Genomic DNA, 20,813 nt, shown 5'->3' with positions numbered 1-20,813 from the left:
GAACTAAGAACAGAGTGTTGGGAAATATGAGATAGAATTTCAAAGTTAGGAAAATGTCTACTAAGAATAATGAATGAATTAACAGATATTCATTGTAATTACAAATATGATGCTAAGGAGATGGACCTAGTATCCATTGCAGGAGGTTAAGCATGAAGATTTAAAAATCCTGCAAGGAGAAGATGTGCAAACTTAGATCATAATTTTATAATATATTGTACTCTTGACATGTTTTCTCATCTGTTCTAAGTCTCAGAATTGTTTGCCCCCATGTACACGATCACTGTGCAAGTTTTCGTCTTGGCTTAGTGAGAAAGAGGGCACACTTTTAGAGAGGCAAAGAGTTGCTGACTTGATTTGATGAGGATACAATACAATGTCATTGTTTTCAGTTGTTATATAGAATTGATACTGGGCCACAGTTTATAGTAGCCTCTTTGATCATGGTAGTTGACTCTCTCTCCCTCTCCCCCCCCCTCTCTCTCCTCTCTCTCTCCCTCTCCTTTGAGTTAGTCATATAGTATCACCCAGAAATTCTAAATCTAATGAAAGCAAAAATGGTAAGTAAAGCCTGAAGGAAGCCCACTAACGCATTATTATTGACATCATTTTTGCTCAATGCCTATTTGTGGATTTTACACATGCTGGTCAACTTCTCTCTCTCTCTCTCTCTCTCTCTCTCTCTCTCTCTCTCTCTCTCTCTCATTCTCTCTCTCTCTCTCTCTCTCTCTCTCTCTCATTCTCTCCCTCTCTCTCTCTCTCTCTCTCTCTCTCTCTCTCTCTCTCTCTCTCTGTACCTGGCAGGATTGCACACCACCTGTGAATACATTGTTCTGTCCTGCTTAGCCCCACAATGACATTCTTCTTCCTTTCCTGCTGTTCCCCTTCCTTTAGCCAGGACAGGAAAGGAACACGGAGTTGTATATTACAGAGAACTATGTAAATAGTTGTTGTTTGGTTGGTTGTTTTTGAAGCAACTCATGTAGGTTTAAAACTTAATTTCCCAGCTTGGGTATGTACCTGTTCAGATCCTGAAACTATAGAGATACTAATTTACTGAGAAACATTTAAAGAGAGTTAACCGCTATGTTATTCTAACCGACTGTTCGAATTTTTGTTTATTGACAAACCGAACTGGTTGTATCTGCGTGGATAGTATTTTAACTGCCGCCGCCGCCGCCTTGTTATTTCATCTTATTTCAATTCTGTTAACCAGTGTGTATTATTTTTCCATATTCAGTGTGGGTTCTTGCAGGCCCTCAATTCTAATTTGCTCTAGATGCTTTAGTCCACTCATGGACTAGTTCCAGGAGCTCAGAGGCTGAGGACGTAGTGGAAGCTAGCAGTAAAATCTGAATGAGAGAGCAAGGAAGAGCAAGTCGACTTAAAACTTATTTCAGTGGAGCAGCTCATTGTAGGCTTGCCGGTAACTCCCAAAGCCTCCTTAAGAGCCACTAGTAATCCTGAAATGTTCTGTGACACAGTAGGAAGGGGCCCATTCCCTGCTGGAAATGCTTTGTCTAAAGCAAACTCTTGGGAGTAAAATCCAAGAAGAAAAACTGAGTTTACTTAGTATAAAGTGTCCTTTTTTTTTTTTTTTAATTCACCACAGTTTTCTCGGGAGCACTTCTCGCTGACTAAGACGCTTTGCAAAGCATTTCTAGCAAATCTTTAGGGACCATGCTATTGCTTTTGTTTTCAACACAAAGGAAAATGTTAGCATCGTAGGAATATCTCCCCCAGAGTCCTTTGCAAAAGCCAGATGTGCAATGAAGTAGACACTGCTGCTTAGTGATGACTTTGTGACATGTGTTCTAAATATTTTTTCTTATGTACGTGTACCAAAACAGTTATGTTTACTTCACAATACAGCTCTTAAAACTCAATTGATAGATGCAAGCACCTAAGGGGGGAGGGGCAGGAGCAACACTAGTCTCTACATATATCTCACGTTAACATGAAGGCGAGTTCAGCTAGGTGGATGTATTCCTAAAAATCTCTCAGCTGTCCAGGAGTATCTTTGCGTAGTCTCTCAATATCATGAACCTAGAGGCTGGTGGTTGTAGGGTCTTATAGTACCCTCAGGGGCCTGAGAAAGGACTTTGAGATTGGCCAAAAAGCCAATGAGTTGGGAACTAATTTGTGAGGAGCTAAAGTAAGGAAAAACGATAAAGATTCAGCTTCTCATGCCCATTGTGTTATTTAATTTATTTTTTTAGAACAAGTCTTACCCTATAGCCCATATTGGCCTTTCTCTATTAATCTCTATTAATTAATTTCTAATAATCTCTGTCATCTCATCACAAATACCATAGCCAGACAACAAATGGCAGCGAAGATTTCTTCTTGATGACTATAAGCAATAAAAATTTTAAAGGAAATGAAAGCTTCAATATTTAAACCAAATAGTATTAACAAATTATAAAATTAAACATATCCCCCTTGCCTTTTTCTTATATGATGATTTAGTCATTGTACATTTCAGATGCCATTAAATAAAATCTCCCAGTAAAGATAAAATATTTTATATTTGGGCTTTTTTTTTTCATAGTAAGCATGCATATTACATTAAAAGGTGCATATTTGTATTTAAATTGTACAAACTTATTTCTACATTAAAATGAGCTATAATAATATATGCCGTTGACCTGTGTAGATCACTCCATGCATGCCGTACATGAGGCTTTACAATAGAAAAACATTGCAAGCCATAGAGTCTTGATGAGGTCATCCAGGAATCTTAAAGTGAATAACAATTTGGCCTGAAAGCTTTGACATTTGACCTTTAATCCATGTTTGTAAAAGAAATGCTACTACAACCTATAACCTTCCCTAGTGCTATTGTTCAGAAAACGTCATATACCTTGTGTCATGAGAGTCAGGTAAATGCCTATTAGAAATAGCATTGCTCCATAAACAAGTGTGGAAACAAACTTCTGCACTGTACATGGTTCCAACAGTTTTTTAAAACTGTCTTGTGGAAAACAATATATTCTCTAATGAGCTGTTTTCATATGCAATTAAAAGACAAAAACAGGGAAATTGGTTTTAGGAGACAAAAGACCATCCCATCCGATTAGAGTTGTAAACATTTCCAGAGAGTTCTATGGAAGAGTTGGGGGATGGAAGGACCCGGAAGGGTCAGGAACTCCACAGGAAGACCATCAAGGCTGGAGGATGTGGACACAGTGAGGCCTGAACAAACTGATGCACAAACTAAGGATAATGCATGCAGAGACACTAGACCCCCAGTTCAGATGTAGTCGATGAACTGCTCATTCTCCACAAGGTGGGGGAGGGAGGGAAGGGACAACTGCCTCTGACATGCCCTCTGGTGCCCAGAATTTCATCACTGCCCCTTGGCAGTTTGGCCTTGCAGGTGCGCAGAAGGGGACACAGACTATCCTGATGAGACCTGATGGACTGTGTCCAGATGATGATGGGGAGTGGAGGGGGGAAGAGCTCCCTGCCAGGCCTGGGGGAGGGAAAGTGAGAAGGAGGGTGCAAAAGGGAAGATAAGAGAAAAGGGATAACAATCGGACTGTAATGTGAATAAATTATAATAAAGACAAGTATCAACTTTAAAAAAAGCAAAGGTTTCTGTGTTGCTTTTTGTTGTGGTATTTGCTTATTTACTCTCACAAAGTGTGGAACGTTGGCAGTGTCTTCCCAGAAACCGAATATGCGTTTGCATCTTTTACTCTCATTGAGCCCCCTGTTCAAGTTATCACCTCTCTTCAGAGAGCAGAGAAAATCAGGGCCTGGATCCAGCTTAGGATCTGTTTGTCTCCATCAGAAAGACAGTAAGAGGGGAGAAGGCAGCATCTTACCTCTCATGTTTAGCGTAGTATTTCATCCTGTTTTTTTTTAGGAGAAGAAACATATTAGTAAAGTTCAGAAATATACCTACGTGTCTCTGTTTCATTTTTGATAAAGGAAATAAGATGCATTTAAGTTAAATCAAGCTTAATGCATGAATACTTACAAATGTTGAAGAACTGCCCAGTTGCTTCTTTCTGCATGTTATTCTATGACAACAGGTGCCATGTCAGTTACACAAGTGATATGTTCCCAGCCATTGCTCACAGTTTTCACCTTCACCCATTTCAGAAAACTGAATGCGCTTGACCCCACTTTATTTGGGATAGAATTGGGCTCCACTTTCCTGCAATAAATCAACAGCACATCCAATGTCTAAGAAAGTCACTGTGATTCGAATTGATTGATTCAAGCTTCTGGTTCTGAACAGAGAGAGTTTGTGGCTGGTTTGGGGGAAATTATTTTTAGGAATTCTTACAATATCACTAGGAAGCTTCTAAGATTTTTTAAATATGTTTTGTTCGTAATCATTTTTCCACTTTGTCTGATGTTAATATTAAAATAAGTATGATGAAAATATTCCAAATATCACACCAGATAACAAAAAGCAGCAAAGATTTCTTCTTGATGACTATAAATAATAACAATGTAAAGGAAATGAAATCTTTATAATTTAAAACATAATAATGTTAGTAAACTATAAATTAAACATATTCCCCTTAATTTTTTGTCTTATATGATGATTTATTCATTGTACATTTAGATGCCATTAGAAAAATCTCCCAGTAGAGTTAAAATGTTTGATATTTGGACTTCTTTTTTAGTAACTGGCATACATATTACATTAAAAGATTCATATTTGTATTTAAGTTATATATAATTCTACATTAAAATGAGTTAAAATATATGCCACATTAATGGGTCATCTGTTTTGTTTTAGTCTATTTTGATGAGCATAGTAGCTAATAATAAACAAATTAACAATGAGACAGTATCAAAAAGGATTCCTACAGAAAGTAATGAGGATTTTATTTTACATCTAAAGATGCATGACCTTATTTATAACCAAACTTTTAGCATTGTTATATTTCTTGACTTTTGTAACTGTTTGTGTGTGTATATATATATGTGTGTGTGTGTGTGTGTGTGTGTGTGTGTGTGTGTGTGTGTCAACAGAAAAACTTTCTTTAATTATTCAAAGATACTTGTTTCCCTATTAATATAATTTCTATGTGTAAGTCTTTTGTATTATTCGAGTACTGGAATTTATCAGCCAAATTATCCAAGTGATTTTGGTTGAATAAAGTAGTCGACTCAGCTCCATATGTATATGTTTTGACTTGGCAGGAAGAAGACACATCTCCCTGAGAGTATCCATATACAATGTGGTTCCAAACCTTAGTGCATTTGCTTTTCATTACTGTTTATAGCTAAGATGCCTTCTGAATTTGGTGGAACTTTTTGACCAATTAACTACATCAGTAGCATAGCATGTGTGCCATAGAGCACGTGTAGACAGTTCCCAATTCTCCCAGGCATTGTGTTCATCTGCGAACATCACTTAACCTCTTTATTACTGTCCCTGGTGATTAGCTCTAAATTTTAGGCAGTCAGTAAACCTTCCATATCCTTGCTTCAAAACTACAACTTAGCCATAGCTTGGATTACTTAATCTTCAAGTACACCTTGAGCTTGATACTTTGGTATGTTCTATTTCCCCTCAGATATCTCTGAACAACAGTGGCCCCAGTGGGCAATCTGGCAAAAGTTATTCTAAGACAGATCAGGTACTCTAAGTGTTAAAATCCATGTCTAGAGAATGTTCTTAACTCCGCATTTATTATAGCTTCTTCCAAATTTAATGCCCTCATCAAATCTGAAGATAAATCAACTTAATCAGTCAAACAATTTGTAACCCATCTGAATAAATTTATTTATTTCCTAATGTTTATTTAAGATATTGAAATTAAGGATAATAGAGGGTAAAGTTTTTTTTAATTAATATTAAAATACTAACACTCAACATATTTTTCTAGTTGGGTGGCAGGAAGATTAAAATCCTTACTCTTGCAGTGAAACCTTTATAGATATTGAGGGTTATCATTGAACCTTTTTCTTAACGCAGATGTGTACAGAAGCTATAAACCAGCACTAGTTCCTCATTAGACAGATGTCAGAGGCCCACAGCTCCTGCAAGAAGACTAATCAGGATGACATTTTACTTGTGGAATATGAACATTTATATGATGTGAAGTAGGGAGAAGCAATGCATAGAGTAGGAATGTAAGAAAGAAAGAGACAGATAAGTACTCACAGATAAAAAGGATGGGGATGACCATTGGAGACAGAAGACTTTCACAGATGGTTCCTTCAGCCTTGGGAAGAAGAACCGACCTTTACATGTATGAGACGAAATAAACATAGAGCCAGAAGAGACCTCACAGGACAGACACAGATGAATAATTGCAGTGACTCACACAAATTAGGAATGGTTGATATTCCTCTTAGCTGTAGTGAAGAGATCACTTAATATATGAGACATACAGAGAGCAAAATGGATTGTTTTTTTTTAAGTGGCAAATTAGCCATACACAGAGTAAATCTATAATTTTATTAACACACAGTATGTGAAAATCTTCCAAATTGATTGCATACTATTGCAAAGTTCGAATTCAGTTTACATCAATATCTAAACTCCAAATGCCTTCTGTAAAAAGTTACTTGGCATGTGAAAAATAAAAGATGACATGACTCATCTGCAGAGAAGGAAATGATTCAGTAATAGAGATGTCTGTGAGGATTGACAAAGACTATAACTGGAAGACAAGGGAGTTAAAACCGCTATTATATGTATGTTCTACATAGTCAAAGAGGCAAAAGAAATCATGGCTGTAATAGGACAAATGATAGTTAAGGTACCCACATGGAACTTCTATAGATGAAAAATAAAATGCCTGAAAAAAGTAATATAATAAAATAAGTCAATAACTGGCTATGTGATGTAAAAGTAAATTCTAATGTGATTTGAAACTATACCAATAGGAGTTAACTGAATCCAAAATGAAGCAAAAAGACGCTAGAAGACAGATGTAAAATTTTAGAGTAATAGTGACTCTGCTAACAGTGCAAATGGTCCAACAGAGGGTTAACTGGAACCTTTGGTGTGAAGAAGGAATTAAAACCCTTTACATTTTTATAAGTGAATCCAAGATTGCCAGTACTGACAGAAATTATTCAAAAGTCAAATGGATATAATACACAGGGAGCAAGTGAAAGCTGAATCAGCATGAAAATGAATAGCAAATAGAAAATCTTAACAGAAGTTGGATAAAAGAAGCCGGGTAGAGAGAAACAAACATGAGACATCCAAAGGCCTCTTATAAGTCATGCAAGTGAAAAATCGTCAAGGGAACAACTTGACCACAGGAAGTTTAACATGGAATCTGTATACAGAAACGTTTCCTTCAAAAAGTGAAAAATGCCCCGAGGAGACGACTCAGTGGGTAAAATGCTGCGAAAGCCTGAGGAGTTGAATCTTGGATGCCTAGAAGCCAGCAGTAATGTGGATCTACATTGGTACAAGCTTACAAAACCGAGCTGGGGGTGCAGAGGCAGGATAATGGGAGCTCAGTGGCAGCCGTTCTAGCCAATAAGAGAGCTTCAGGTTCAATGAAAGATCTTGTCTCTAAAAATATAAGGTGGACAGATACAGAAGAAAACATATGTCAGCCTCTGGTCACCATCCTCCATCTCTCTCCCTCTCCCTCTCCGTCTCTCTCCCTCCCCTCCCCCTCTCTCTCTTTCGCGCGCGCGCGCGCACACACGCACACACACACACACACTCACATACACACACACATACACAGACACTTTCATACTTATAGATACATCACCCTTCACACACATGAAAAGCGAAGCACAGCAAACTTTTGTTACTTACAGCAGTAGAATTAGCTAAGGACACCATCATGTTCTTGTGCTAGTTCCTCAAGTCCCAATTGGTACAGGGTGATGCCACAAGATCCCTCCTGGTTGTGCCTGAACTGGTAATTGATTGGATTACTGGAAAAGAACTTTGAGCTTGGAAACAGAGATCTTTCATTCTTAGTTATAAGCAATCTTGCCTTAGCATTTTATTTGGAGCTAGATGCTATCATTATAATGGACAATTGTAGGTTTCTATGGAGGCAGATTTGGGCCCGGGGATCCTGCTCAAACTAAGGCACCATCCAAGGACAATACAGGCGGTAAACTTTAAACCCCTACCCAGATCTAGCCAATGGTCAGAACACTCTCCACAGTAGAGTGGAGAGTGGGATATGACTTTCTCACATACTCTGGTGCCTCACCTTTGACCATGTCCCCTGGAGGGGGAGACCTGGTGGCACTCAGAGGAAGGACAGCAGGTTACCAAGAAGAGACTTGATACCCTATGAGCATATACAGGAGGAGGTAATCCCCCTCAGGCACAGTCATAGGGGAGGGGAATAAGGGGAAAATGGGAGGGAGAGAAGAATGGGAGGATACAAGGGATGGGATAACCATTGAGATGTAACAAGAATAAATTAATAAAAAAATTTAAAAAATGGACAATTGTCAACGGTACCACTTGATCCATGGTGAGGTATTATGTCTATCTTCCATGGCTGCTCACTACCCCAATCCATTGCCAAAGTGGCTTGAGAAAAGGGCAAATTAGGTCCAGTGTTTGCAAGAACTGCAAATATGTAAGATAAGTAGAAAAAGCCCCCTTACATAAGACACGCCACGGACTGAGAAAATGTATCTATTCGCTTTAAAGAATAGCTCAAATGTATGTTTAAAACCTGTATCTAAAGTAGAAAACAACAAGAGTCATTGCCCCAGCCATATATACTTGGCACATAAGCATGTGAGAATCTAGTTAACAACAATAACTTACGAGCAAATATCAAAACAAAGTGCCATGTTGTATGATGGCACATCATTGCATCAGCTAAAAATAGACTGACAGGTAGAGCAGGTGGAAACTCCAAACATTGCTGTGACAGTTCAAAATTGCCTGATGTGGATTTGGCAGTTTATAATTCAATTAAAAGAGTAAAAATTATCCCCCCCCCAGTTATTTATTCATGGGGTAAGAATGTAAATTTCAACACAAAGCATATGAAAATGCCTCTGTTTATATCCTTGGAGAGGAAATGCAGCACCCATCCTTCCCATAATGAATACAGAAACAAACCCTACCAAACTGAAAGAAATGCAGCTCAAATGTGCCAAAGAACTGTAGTAGCTTGAACAGTACAATGGTTATCAGAAGCCAACGGAAGGTGAAAAACGCAGGCACAAACCTACTCCTTGCTTTCCTTGCTAAAGCTTTAGGGTGAGATGGATGTCAGAAGCTTTAGCTTCTGGTCAGGGGAGAGCTTCAGGAGAGGAGGAAAATTACCTTTATCTGGATGGTAAGGGCCACTGGCACGGAATTAGGTCATTCGAGCAGTTGGATTTTATTATCACGTTCAAATTAGCAATGGGAGTCTGGGTTGAGTCAAATATATTTTGTCCTGGGTGCAACATTTTAAATGGTGGCCTTTCCCCTCTGTCCTATGTGTCCTAAAGTAAATGGTTTGCAATTTGTCATAAAATTTTCCCCTTCAAAATACTCACTGACATTCAGGTGTAGTCCGGTGAGAGTCTCTTGTTGCTTGAACGTTTGTCTGTAGGTGTGCCAGTTGCTACAGCCTCATTTCCAGTTACACTTGATAGGGAGAAACTGAGGAGGAGTGTGCCAAGTTGTACTTTTCATGCTTCTGCCTTTGAGTTCAGTGTTGTAAAGCATATGATCCTGACTGATGTCATGATGTGCTGATGGCCCTTGACCTCAACTTTCTAATTCAGTGAATCTCAACCTATGGGTCATGACCCTTTGGGGGAGGTTGTCGAATTACCTTTTCACAGGGGTTGTATAAGACCCTCAGGAAAAACAGATATTTAGGTTATGATTCATAACAGTAGGAAAATTACAACTATGAAGTAGCATGAAATGTAATTTTATACTTAAGGTCACTACAACATGAGGGACTGTATTAAAGTGACACAGCGTTAGGAAGGGTCAAAAACATTGTTTTAAAACGTAAAGGTAATTCTTTTCATAATGAGAACTCATACTTCATGAACTGTTCTAAAAATGTATATGTTTTCTTTTTCTTTTTTTCCTAAAGGTTTTATTTTATATTTTTGGCATATCCATTTATATTATTACACATAAATAAAAATTGCCTATAGCATGTTTTATGTTTCTAATTCTCACTGCACCCTCTTAAGTAGTGAAGTTTTTTGTTTGTTTATTTGCTGTTTCATGTAATGAATATCTGCCTACTTCCAAATTTTCACAGCTACTAAGTAATTAAATAGGTTCCTGGTTGTGGGAGGTTCAACTGAAGTACACATTTCCTCAACTATCAAATGTCCTATAAATTACAGATCTTAAATTCTAGGGTAGAAAGAAAATCGATTTATTTAAATGTGACGATCAGACTTTTTCATCATCACTATAACTCCTACTTGTAGGTTTGAGTTAAGTCCGACAGATTTTTTTTTGCAAGCATTCCAACCAGGTAGTGGTTTGTTGAACTGAGCTGGAGAAAACTCATTTTGAACTTTGCAGTGTGCCATCTGAGTAAATATAACCGCAGTTTACTAACTTCTTTTTTCTTTTTAATTTAAATTTATTTTTAAAAATTTATTCATTTTATAACCCAATCATATTCCCCTCCCTATTCTCCTCTTGGTCCCACCTTCCCCCGTCTTCCCGTTTATTCTCCTCCTCTGGCCCTCAGAGAAGGGGAATTATATATATCCTCCCTACCATCTGACCCCAGCCTCTCACATCTCATCAGGACGGCCTATATCCTCTTTCTCTGTGGCCTAGTAAGGCACCCCGCCAGGGGGAAGTGATCAAAGTACAGGCAACAGAATCCATGGCAGGGTCATTTCTGCTCCCCTTAATAGGGGACCCATATGGAGACTGAGCAGCCTATCAGCTACATCTGAGTCCGGCGCCTAGGGCCTCTCCGTGCATGGCCCTTGTTTGGTGCATCAGTCTCCTCCGGGCCTCCTGGACCCAGATTTGTTGGCTCTGTTGGTTTTCCTGTGGGGAGTGTGCTCCCTTGGGGTCCTTCTATTTCCCCACTCTTCCTGAGGGTGGCTTTAGTTTTAGGTATTTGAAAACAAGGTCTTACGTAGCCTTTCAGTGTGTGTAGCTGAGAGCGGTGTTGAAGTAATCCTTCTTTTCCGCCGCTGAAGTGATGAGATTACATTCTTGTGCAACACAGCCGGATCTGAGTGTTTTCCCCTTTCCCTCTAGTTCTCAAAGTGATGACATTCTTTAGAATGGAATGAGATGACAGGTCAAGACACATACTAAAAATTTTAAAACCTGTATTTTTCTTTATTGGTTCTTGGTGGTAGATTTCGCTCATTAGAGCTGGTTGACGTGACTATACTTTTCAACTTCGTATTTTAGTTGAAATGAAATGTGATCGGCTAACAGCAAATATATATCTTTTTATAAATATAAACTCTTATTTTCCACTTTGACCATTCCTAAAGTGCCAGTGTGCTCTACTCCAAAATATTTCTCCAAAATGTCACTTAAATAACTGTTTATTGGCACATGTGTTAAGTATAAAGGCTTAATGTAGACATTATATAGCTCTGCGAAGGCACACAAGGCCACTGCTGTCATTTCAAGAATTTGTTCTAGGTCAAGAGAATCAGAATAGTCAGAGAAGAATCTGTGGTGGGAAAAGAAAGCTCTGGTCTTGGTTGATTAGTACTCAAGGGGACTTGGGATTAGATGTAAGAATATTAAAACAAGACTAAGAGCCACTAATCGAGGTCCTTTTGTTTGAATCCCACTCAACTTCAGGTGTGTACCTTCATCTCCGTTCAGCTTTTATATAGTTATGAGTCTCTCTTCATATTTCAAAGGCAAGTTCACTGGGTCAGAGTTGGCATTCCCACTGGGTTTTCCTTGCCATTTGTAATTAAAGTCTTGCCAGCTCTTCTACTCAATTATTTTTTTAAATAGTTCTGTGCTAAACTGTATCTTTGGGTGGTCCAAATTATCTTCCAAGGTGCCAATAGTACTTTTGCTGGTCATTTGCTCTAAAAGTTGCACATATTTTGAGTGATATTCCTAGAATAATTTTCCCTATGAGTGCTTTTACTTTAGTTGGGCCATCTTGTTTTCAACATGAAGATTATGAAAGGTACATTTCTTTTTATATCACCTTAATACCTTGGTGAGAATATGAACAGCCTTTAGCTCAGTAAATTATTAGTTTCTAGAATTTACAGTGTGTTGAATGTAAATTATAGACTACTTTCTCAGAGAGATCATTTCGCCTCTCAATCACAGCTAGTGAGGGTTTGATTTTTATTACCTCATTTTACAAAACCCACTGACGTGATAAACTTTTTAAAAAATGTGCAAGAATTCTGACTTGTGTTCAAATTTCTTCTATGCTGCACCATCAAGAAGAAACATGTTTTACTTTACCTATTGACTCTTTCACATGTAAATTATTTCTTCCTGATTCATGATACTAGAAAGGGTAGGCAAAATATTATTTTGTAGAAAGTCAATGAATTATTTAATTACATAGCAAGATTATATAATATATTAATGATTCAGTTAAAATATTTAGTATAGAGCAACATTTGGCATAATCATAACACAATCATGATTATAGGTCTTGACAACATTCAAGTACATATCTGTATTAAGTATTCAATTATTTTCTTTTGAAACTCTATATAATTTCACTTTTGGCTATAGCTGATAAATAGAATATCAGTTTTCTAAATAAGTAAAAGAGGAATAAAACCTATCTTTAAACATTCCTGAAGAGTTAGCCCTCACTCGTCCCTTCACTCACCTATCTTTTTTCCCTCACCCTGCCTCACCCTTGCTTCCCCACTATTCCCCGCTATCATATCATCTGAATTCTACTGCCTTTCCCCCTTAAGTCATACAGTGAAATCTACCCAGGTACCTGTTTTCCAGAGATGTTTCAAACAAAACACACAAAATCAAATATCTGAAGCTAGGATTATTCACATGGAAGAGAGAATATATGTGACTAGTCTCCCTGGCCCTGCTTTACCTCACAGTTATTTTTCCACTTCTGTCTATTTACATGAAATTTTCATAATTTCACTTCTTTACAGCTGAATAAAATTTCATCGTGTACAGTGTGCCACATTTTATCACCAGTTTATCAGTTGATGGAAAGGCAGGTTGACTCCATCTTCTGGCCACTGCGAATAGAGTAGGCAAATGAAGGACGGTTTAAAAAGCCATATGGAAATGTAGCACTTTGTATACTAATCAAAAACATAATTTAAAAAGTCGACTTTAAAGGGAGATACCCTTTATGGCTAGATAGTGCTGCTCCTGGAAGCAACGGATCCCTAGACAAAAGCCCCAACGCCACATGCCGGGCTGGTTAGGGGGCCATTGGAGACTCCCAAACAAAGCAGGTTCTTGCTATCACTCCTGTTTGCCTATCAGAACTAGACCCTATTGCTAAGACGACATCACAAATCTTGGTTGCAAGTTGCAGAAGAATGAAGCTGAAACTAAGCTAGAAACAGCCTCCACATTTACCTTCTAAGTTCCTGAGGTTGCTATGGAGAGAAAAGGAGCATCAAAGGCCTTGCCCCATTGTCAACCCTACATCTACAATATCAACTTCTTGGGCAAGATATGTCCACCTATACAATAGTGGTATGACCGTTATGGGGATAACCAACCAACTGCTCTCTGAATTCAAGGCCTTACACAGGAGGAAATTCCTGTCTGCTATGTAACCTCAGTCAAAAATCTAAGGTTGGTACAATCATAGGACCTAAATGTAAGCTTTCTATTTTTTGTGTGTGGCTGAATTGGCATATTATAAAACTGCATTCTGTTTTTTGTTTGTTTGTTTTGGTTATGGTTTTGGTTTTTCGAGACAGGGTCTCTCTGTGTAGCCTTGGCTGTCCTGGACTTACTTTGTAGACCAGGCTGGCCTCGAACTCACAGAGATCCGCCTGCCTCTGCCTCCCGAGTGTTGGGATTAAAGGCGTGTGCCACCACGCCTGGTCTAAAACTGCATTATAAACATTCTAAATGCCTATGTTTATAGCCATAGATAAATGCTACTCTCTGTCTTAGTTCAAGATGTTTCTCTTTTCAGTGAATGGTAATGAATACAGAAACTGATGTCTGACAAAATACTAACAAGAGATAGTTGAGTCATCTTGCCTAAGTAAGACGTTGATACCACAATTCAAACACCAAGAGGACACTGTAAAGAGAGGGAAAAAATATAAGATCTGAGAAAGGGGAGGGAGAGAGAGACTGCAATGTGCTATCTTCTGGGCATAATGCAGACACTGTAGTCAAGAACTCATAGCAGCTGCAGTTGCCCAAACTGAGCCTGTACAAGACAGATGCCTCAGAAGGTAGACATCGATTGAGAAGAGACTAAAGAAGCCTTACCTCTCACTCTTCAACTATTAGCTGCTGGTAGATTCTAGGAGAGAAAAAGTGATTGCTTTCAGTGCTAATTGCTGAGCACCAAAGGCTTGATTAAACTCAATAAGAAACAAACAGGCAAACAAACAAAAAATCAACCCACCAAAACTCAATGCATCCTCCCCCCAAGAAAGACATGAATGTGGTAACTTGTATGAAAAGGGACTGGGATTAATGGTGGTGAGAGGGAAAAGGAACTGGGGAATATGACCAGACAGAATGTGTAATATACGTGTATGAAACTGTCTTACAAATTTAATTGCAGAAAAAGGAATTCTTCAATAGAATCATGATAGATAAAGAATAAAGTTTGTCTTATTGATAGAAACCAGTTCTAAAATCTCAATACTGTAAAACACTCAAGGTCTTTTACTGACTAATGGGGAGTTTCCTGTTGTGATTTAGGACAGTGATACATAGTACATGTTTTCTTAGCACTACTTGCCTATATTTAGCCATAATGGAACATGATATTATTATAATAGAGAAATTTTACAAATTGGATTGGTATAGCTGAGTAGAGATTTGGAAACATTTTAGAAATGCAGAACTTTAAGTGGGGCCTAAAGCTTGGAAAGCTATTGTTTGAATCACTTTTTAGATAGCTTTAAACTATAAATGCTGCCAAACCCTCTACTTTCTGTCTTCATGACTTTGGTTTCATCCCTCAGTGTATCTGAGTCAAAATTCTTCTTTTTGGTGATCAGGAAAATTGTGGTCCCTGCTTTTGAATTCTTAGTTTCACTAATAAAAGCTGATGCAGAAGGAAGCTCAAACGCCTGTTTTGTTAAAGTTTGCATGTGAAACAACTGGACAGGCAAGGAAACTTCAGCTTCCAACAGCCACCAAAAAAAGAGAGGAGATGGAGAAAAAGTCATGATTTTTAAGATGGGTCAGAAAAACAGTGATAAATCCCAGAGTATTAGGGGGTCATGCTTATAATTAAGAAGCTGGGAATGATCATGGTTCTGAAGGCTCATGATTCCAGGCTCCTTTGTCTCTGAGCAAAGGATTGTTTCAGCGATACATTATTAGATACAGAAATGGAGATGGCTTATTAAGAAAGAATCTCAAGATAAGAGCTATTGAATAGGCTAGTAAAAGAACCCCTTGTAGGACATTTACAGACCACTGACCCCTCTCCAATTTGGGTTTTCTGAAAATAGCTTCTTTCATGTTAAATATTGGTATCTTTTTTTTTTTTAACAGAGTATAGAGTATAAGTGTGTGTATATTTCATGTGGTTCCAGACGTTCCTTACACTAACGCCTAGTGTGCTCAGCCCCTCAACTGTTGTGTAGGGACATTGCTGTCCTGGGAATGGGAATGTCATCATTACATTTAGAAATCCTGGTGCATCTAATGCCTGGCTTCCTGTGTTTACTGCCGTCTGTAACCTAAGCAGGCGAGGTCTGCTGAAGGCTTCAGCTGCTTTCGCTGGCTTGCCCTGGTTCTCCAGTTTAGCTTGATTTCATGGCATGAAGCAGAGTGCACACTATGGCTCCTGGCTGTCAAGAGTGAAAAATAGCTGGAAATTAGACAAACAGCTTCATTGCTGAAATTGTTTCCGGGCTAAAAGTTCTTCCAACAGCTGTTTGTTTTGGACATTGACTTGATCTTTTTTTTTTCTTTTTCTTCCTTTTTTTTTCTGCTTTAGAAAGAGAATGCAGGATGGTTATTTCTGAAGTCAGGAAGAACTCTTAGCCTTCCACTATTGTGGTCTTTTGGCTTCTTTGACAACTAGACAGAAGGGATTTTCCTCTGTTCCCTCCTCCACCCACCAGGACCTCTCTCCTCTCAACGATCAAACTCAGGCTGCTTCTGTAGCGAGAAGAAAACAAAGCTAGGAACTCTACAATCCTACAGAAGGGGCTTTGTAGAATTTATTTCTGCAGACTCTAACTTGCAGGAGAGCAGAGAGAGGAGGGGGGGGGATGGGGAGAGATTTGTCTCTTCTTGAAAGTTAGTCAAAAGTTATTGTCTTTTTTTCTTTTTCTTTCTTTCTTTCTCTCTCCCTCTCTCTTTCCCCTTTAAATCCAGTTGACTGCTAGTTTTTCTTAAGTGCTTTTTTTTTTTTTCTGGACATACTGAAGCTGGAGTCTACCAGACTGAGGTTAGAAGCATTTTCTTTGGCAACAAGAAGAGACTTTTATAGAAGCCATGCCTGTCCTGGGGGTTGCCTCAAAACTGAGACAGCCAGCTGTTGGGTCAAAGCCTCTTCACACTGCTCTTCCGATACCGACTCTTGGCATCAGTGTGTCACAGCACTGTGCTTCAAGACCTTTGGAACTTGCTGCACCAGAGTGCTCAATGCTTTCTTGTCAGCTCACATTAAAATCAACCTGTGAGTTTGGGGAGAGGAAAGCCCTGCAGGCAACAGCCAAGGAGAGCGAAGACAGCAAGGTTAGTAGCTGAAGGTCACGGCAGACTTAAAAAGCTCAAAGACAAATTTCTTTTCAGGTGTGCCTTAGACTTTGGGAGATGGTAGCTCTTAAAGGAATGTTAATATAAGCAGGGGTAGAATTATGGAAGACTGAGCATTTGACTTGCAAGCTGTATGTTAGCCTGTAGCTGCGAAAGTCACGAGCAAAATTCTGAATATGCATACCTGGCTGCCAGTATTCTTATTGATGGAATGCTGCATTTCTTATTAATATAGCTATTCCAGATAGTGCTCTGTCATTGGCATTCCTAAGTAATCACAGATGAGAGAAATAGGGAATGCACTTTTATGTATTATTACCTGTAAAAGGAGATCTCTTTGTAAAATCCCATGCAGATACCACCCACCTCTCTCTAAATGCCATGTTTTGATTGTTTGTGTGCTAGCTGCTTAGTGTATTGTAATGTGAAGAAAACTGAAGCCCCGTCCCTCTTACTGCAAGTCTGTCTAGATTTTCTGTTTGGAGATCGAAAACCCTCACGTTCTTCTTATTGCTGGCGTCATGTTTCAGATGTCAGTATGTAAGTAAGTATACTTTCTACTATTTTGTGAGCGCTTGGTTGCTGAGCCTTCTTTGACGGTTTGCTCCAGAGGCGGAATGCTGCTTCAGCCCTATACTTGAGGCCCTTTGCTTGGGAGCCATCTAAACTAGTAGTTCTCAACCTGGGGGTGGTGACCTCTTTGGGGGGCATCAAATGACCCTTTCACAGGGCTTACCTAAGACCATGGGAAAACACAGATATTTACATTATGATTCATAACAGTACCAAAATTACAGTTATGTAGTAGCACTGAATGGAATTTTAAGGTTGGGGGGTCACCACAACATGAGGAACTGTATTAAAGGGTTGCAGCATTAGGAAAGTTGAGAGCCATGGGTCTAAAGCTTCATAAGTGTCACTGGCCGCGAGTGCAGCACTAAACACGGCATCATGCTTTCTAAAGCTTTACAAGTTCACCATCTCACCTCTGACAGACTAGGAAATAATAGCACATTACCTGCCTGTACACACATATAAGCTAAAAAGTAATTGAGGGCGCTTGATATAGACAAACTAAGTCTATACATGCAAAAGCAGCTAGTCCTTTTAGGTAAATGTCTATGACAGCTATCTTCTCCTGTTCAGGTTGTTAAACTTGGTCCGGATGTACCTTTCTTCACAAAGTCTTTGCATACTACAGAACTCATTTACCAGACACACATACACACACACACAGAGAGAGAGAGAGAGAGAGAGAGAGAGAGAGAGAGAGGGAGGGAGGGAGGGAGGGGGGAGAGAGAGAGGATTGTCTCTAGATTTAGCTACAGTGTCTATATGTGCCATTCGGTGTTTAATTTTATACATACCATAATACCCCTATACCAAAAAGTGAAAAAACATGGAAAGCAGGCACTGTTACGCGTTCTGTGATGCAGACCCTTCACACTTTGCCTCAACTCGCACAGATAAAACATGTGGAATGGTAATTCGGTGAATATACATGGGAATAAATGAATCAATGAATGAATAAAACTATTATTACAAGAAATCAGTTAAGATTATTGATCTCTTTGTGTCATTTCTTCTATATGAAAGGGAGGTTTTTAAGTGGAAGAACTTTTAAATGTTCTAGCTGTAGCAAAGAGTTGCTCAAAAAAAATTCAGTTACATAAGTATTTTATTATAGGCTTAGATTTCTCAGCTCAATGTGAAAATAATCAGAGTAACACCAGAAAAGTATAAGATATTAGCAACATAGGGAATTTTTAACTTTGTGCAGATATTTAAAAGTGAATACCACACAACTCTGTTATATTTCTTGTTCCTCATGTTACTTTTCTGGATTCAATAGAAAATTAGGTGATAAATAGATAATTGATCATAGATAGGTAGATACATGGTAGACAGATAATAGGTAGGTAGGTAGGTGATAGATATCTAGATAGGTTGACTTTTCTCTGTGGAAGTGACTGTTACCTTGTGTGTTTGCTCAAACATCTACTTTGCTAAGTGGCCTTAAGACTTAGCCACTGCAACTTTTTTTTTTCAATAGAATTTGGGTAGATCACACTGGTCAGCAAGTGTTAATCAAGCATCTGATATTTTTAAATTTTCTGTACCTTGGTGTTCTGCCTTCATGTATGTCTGTGTGAGGGAGTCAGATCATGTGGAATTGGAATTACAGAGACTTATGAACTGCCAGGTAGGTTGTGGGAATTGAACCCAGGTCCTTTGAAAGAGCAGCCAGTGCTCTTAACTGCTGAGCCATCTTCCCAGCCTTAGCATCTGATATTTCAATTAAACTCCATGGCACGGACAGTTGTAAAAATAATTATGCTTGTAGGAATAATTTTTACCATGCCTCTTATCAGATTTAAAACTAAATTTTCAAACAAATATAGAGGCTTCAGCGGCATACTAAAATATTTCTCTGTGTTATAAGGAGATATATTTAGACTATTTTAAATTAAAGAGCAAGGGAAGTAGCAAAAGTGATCAAGGAAGTTGTACTAGGCAGAGTTAGACTTGGTTGACTACAGCAGGTAACTCAATATCACATTACTGTTGGACAGCAGGACAGGTTGTTTCTCTTTTAGTTGGTGAAATCTAGAGATATGTAGTGAGGTCAGGACATCCTCAGAGAGCTGGGACTCCTTCATTTTGCCTGTCACCCCTCTCCCTGGCTCCCAACTCTGTCTTAAGTGGATTATGGAGTTCCATTCTAGTAAAAAGATGTACCCCGCTTCATTACGGTTTTACGACACCCCATTGGCCTGCTTATAGTTCCCCAGCCTTACCTAGCTATGGCAGAAACTGGAAAGTACTGTGTTTATTCAAAGCAGCTATGTGCCCGTCTAAAAATTATGGGTTCCATTCCTAAGAGAAGCAAGTCCTGGAGAGTAACCACAATAAATGGTTGTCATTAAAAAGGCATTTATGTGGAGTATGCAGCTACTCATTGAACCGAACAGTTTTGCAATCTGGTTTGAGAGAACAAACCTCTGACCATGTCAGAAATCTCTTCAGCCCAGCAATCTCTGACCTTGTTTTGCATTAAAATAGATGCTGCCAATCCAGCCATCCGATCTTGACCCCAGTGCTTGATAATCTACTTCGCCCGCTTCATAGCCTATGTCTTGCAAGATGTTGGGGATTTTAATTTGCTTTATATTTTGAATTTGTCCCTGGGTATGTGGTATTAGCTATTACAATTATTTCAGATTCTTTTTGTCCTGTGTCTCTTCATTTTTTATGCAGCTTAATCAAACATGCAAAGGGGTCTTTCTCCTGCCTTACAATTTCTTTATTCAGGAATGCTAACCTCTGCCTCCTGTTCTCATTTGTAATTCCATCCAGCTACTCCTTCCTGGATGTCTTCTTCCTATGTCTCTTGCACTCTTCATGCTACTTGGATCTCCTATCTTTAAACAAATCACATTAGTTTTACAAACAACAACAACAACAACACCCCCATGATTTGAGGATTTGAAATTAACCCAATTACATTATTTTTCCTCTTTTTTCCCTTCCTCCAATCCCTTCCATGGATACCCTATGTCCTCTCTCAAATTCATGACCTCTCTCTTTCCCTAATTATTAGATTTCATTTCTGCTTCATATTTTGAATAAACACACACACACACACACACACACACACACACAGTTTTTGACTCCATACCATGTGAAGTTGGAAAATGTTCCATAAAAATGTCGAGGGCTTCTGTCTTCTTTTGATGTGTCTTTTTCTGATTTCTTACTTAATCTGAATTTTATAGCCTCTTTCTTCATATGCATTTGTTTTTCAGCTCTTACTAGGTTCTCCCCTAAACCAGATGCAACTGTAGATTTGGAACCTTTGCTTGAGATTCTTTAGTTTAAATTTCAGGAAGAAACCTTTTTGTCCCCTATACTTCCTGCTCTCTCCCCAAAATGCTTTCTGTATGTTTTCTAGGTTTACCATATTCTACAAATACCACTCACTCTTTACAACTCATTCCAAATGTTG

At 38.7% G+C, this 20,813-nt stretch overlaps 1 protein-coding gene across 8 annotated transcripts in view; it reads left to right on the top strand.

The window, feature by feature from the left end:
* NAV3 (neuron navigator 3) overlaps window positions 1–20,813 on the top strand; it is a 718,489-nt gene that overhangs the window by 398,085 nt on the left and 299,591 nt on the right. For 3 of the 8 annotated variants that reach the window (XM_084796368.1, XM_084796367.1, XM_084796366.1), the window contains exon 1: window positions 16,488–16,786. The exons of 4 other annotated variants lie outside the window; for them this stretch is intronic. In XM_084796368.1, the coding sequence (XP_084652494.1) occupies window positions 16,544–16,786 (243 nt within the window). In that variant the 5' untranslated portion in view covers window positions 16,488–16,543. Of the gene's footprint in view, window positions 1–16,487; window positions 16,787–20,813 lie in introns of those variants that run through there. One more of the 8 variants, XM_084796373.1, reaches the window with a different exon arrangement.

The sequence above is a fragment of the Acomys minous genome (genome assembly GCF_964271855.1).
Source record: "Acomys minous genome assembly, chromosome: 9".
NCBI lineage: Eukaryota > Metazoa > Chordata > Mammalia > Rodentia > Muridae > Acomys > Acomys minous.
The sequence above is the reverse complement of the archived record's forward strand: the minus strand, read 5'-3'. Positions and strand labels throughout refer to the sequence as shown.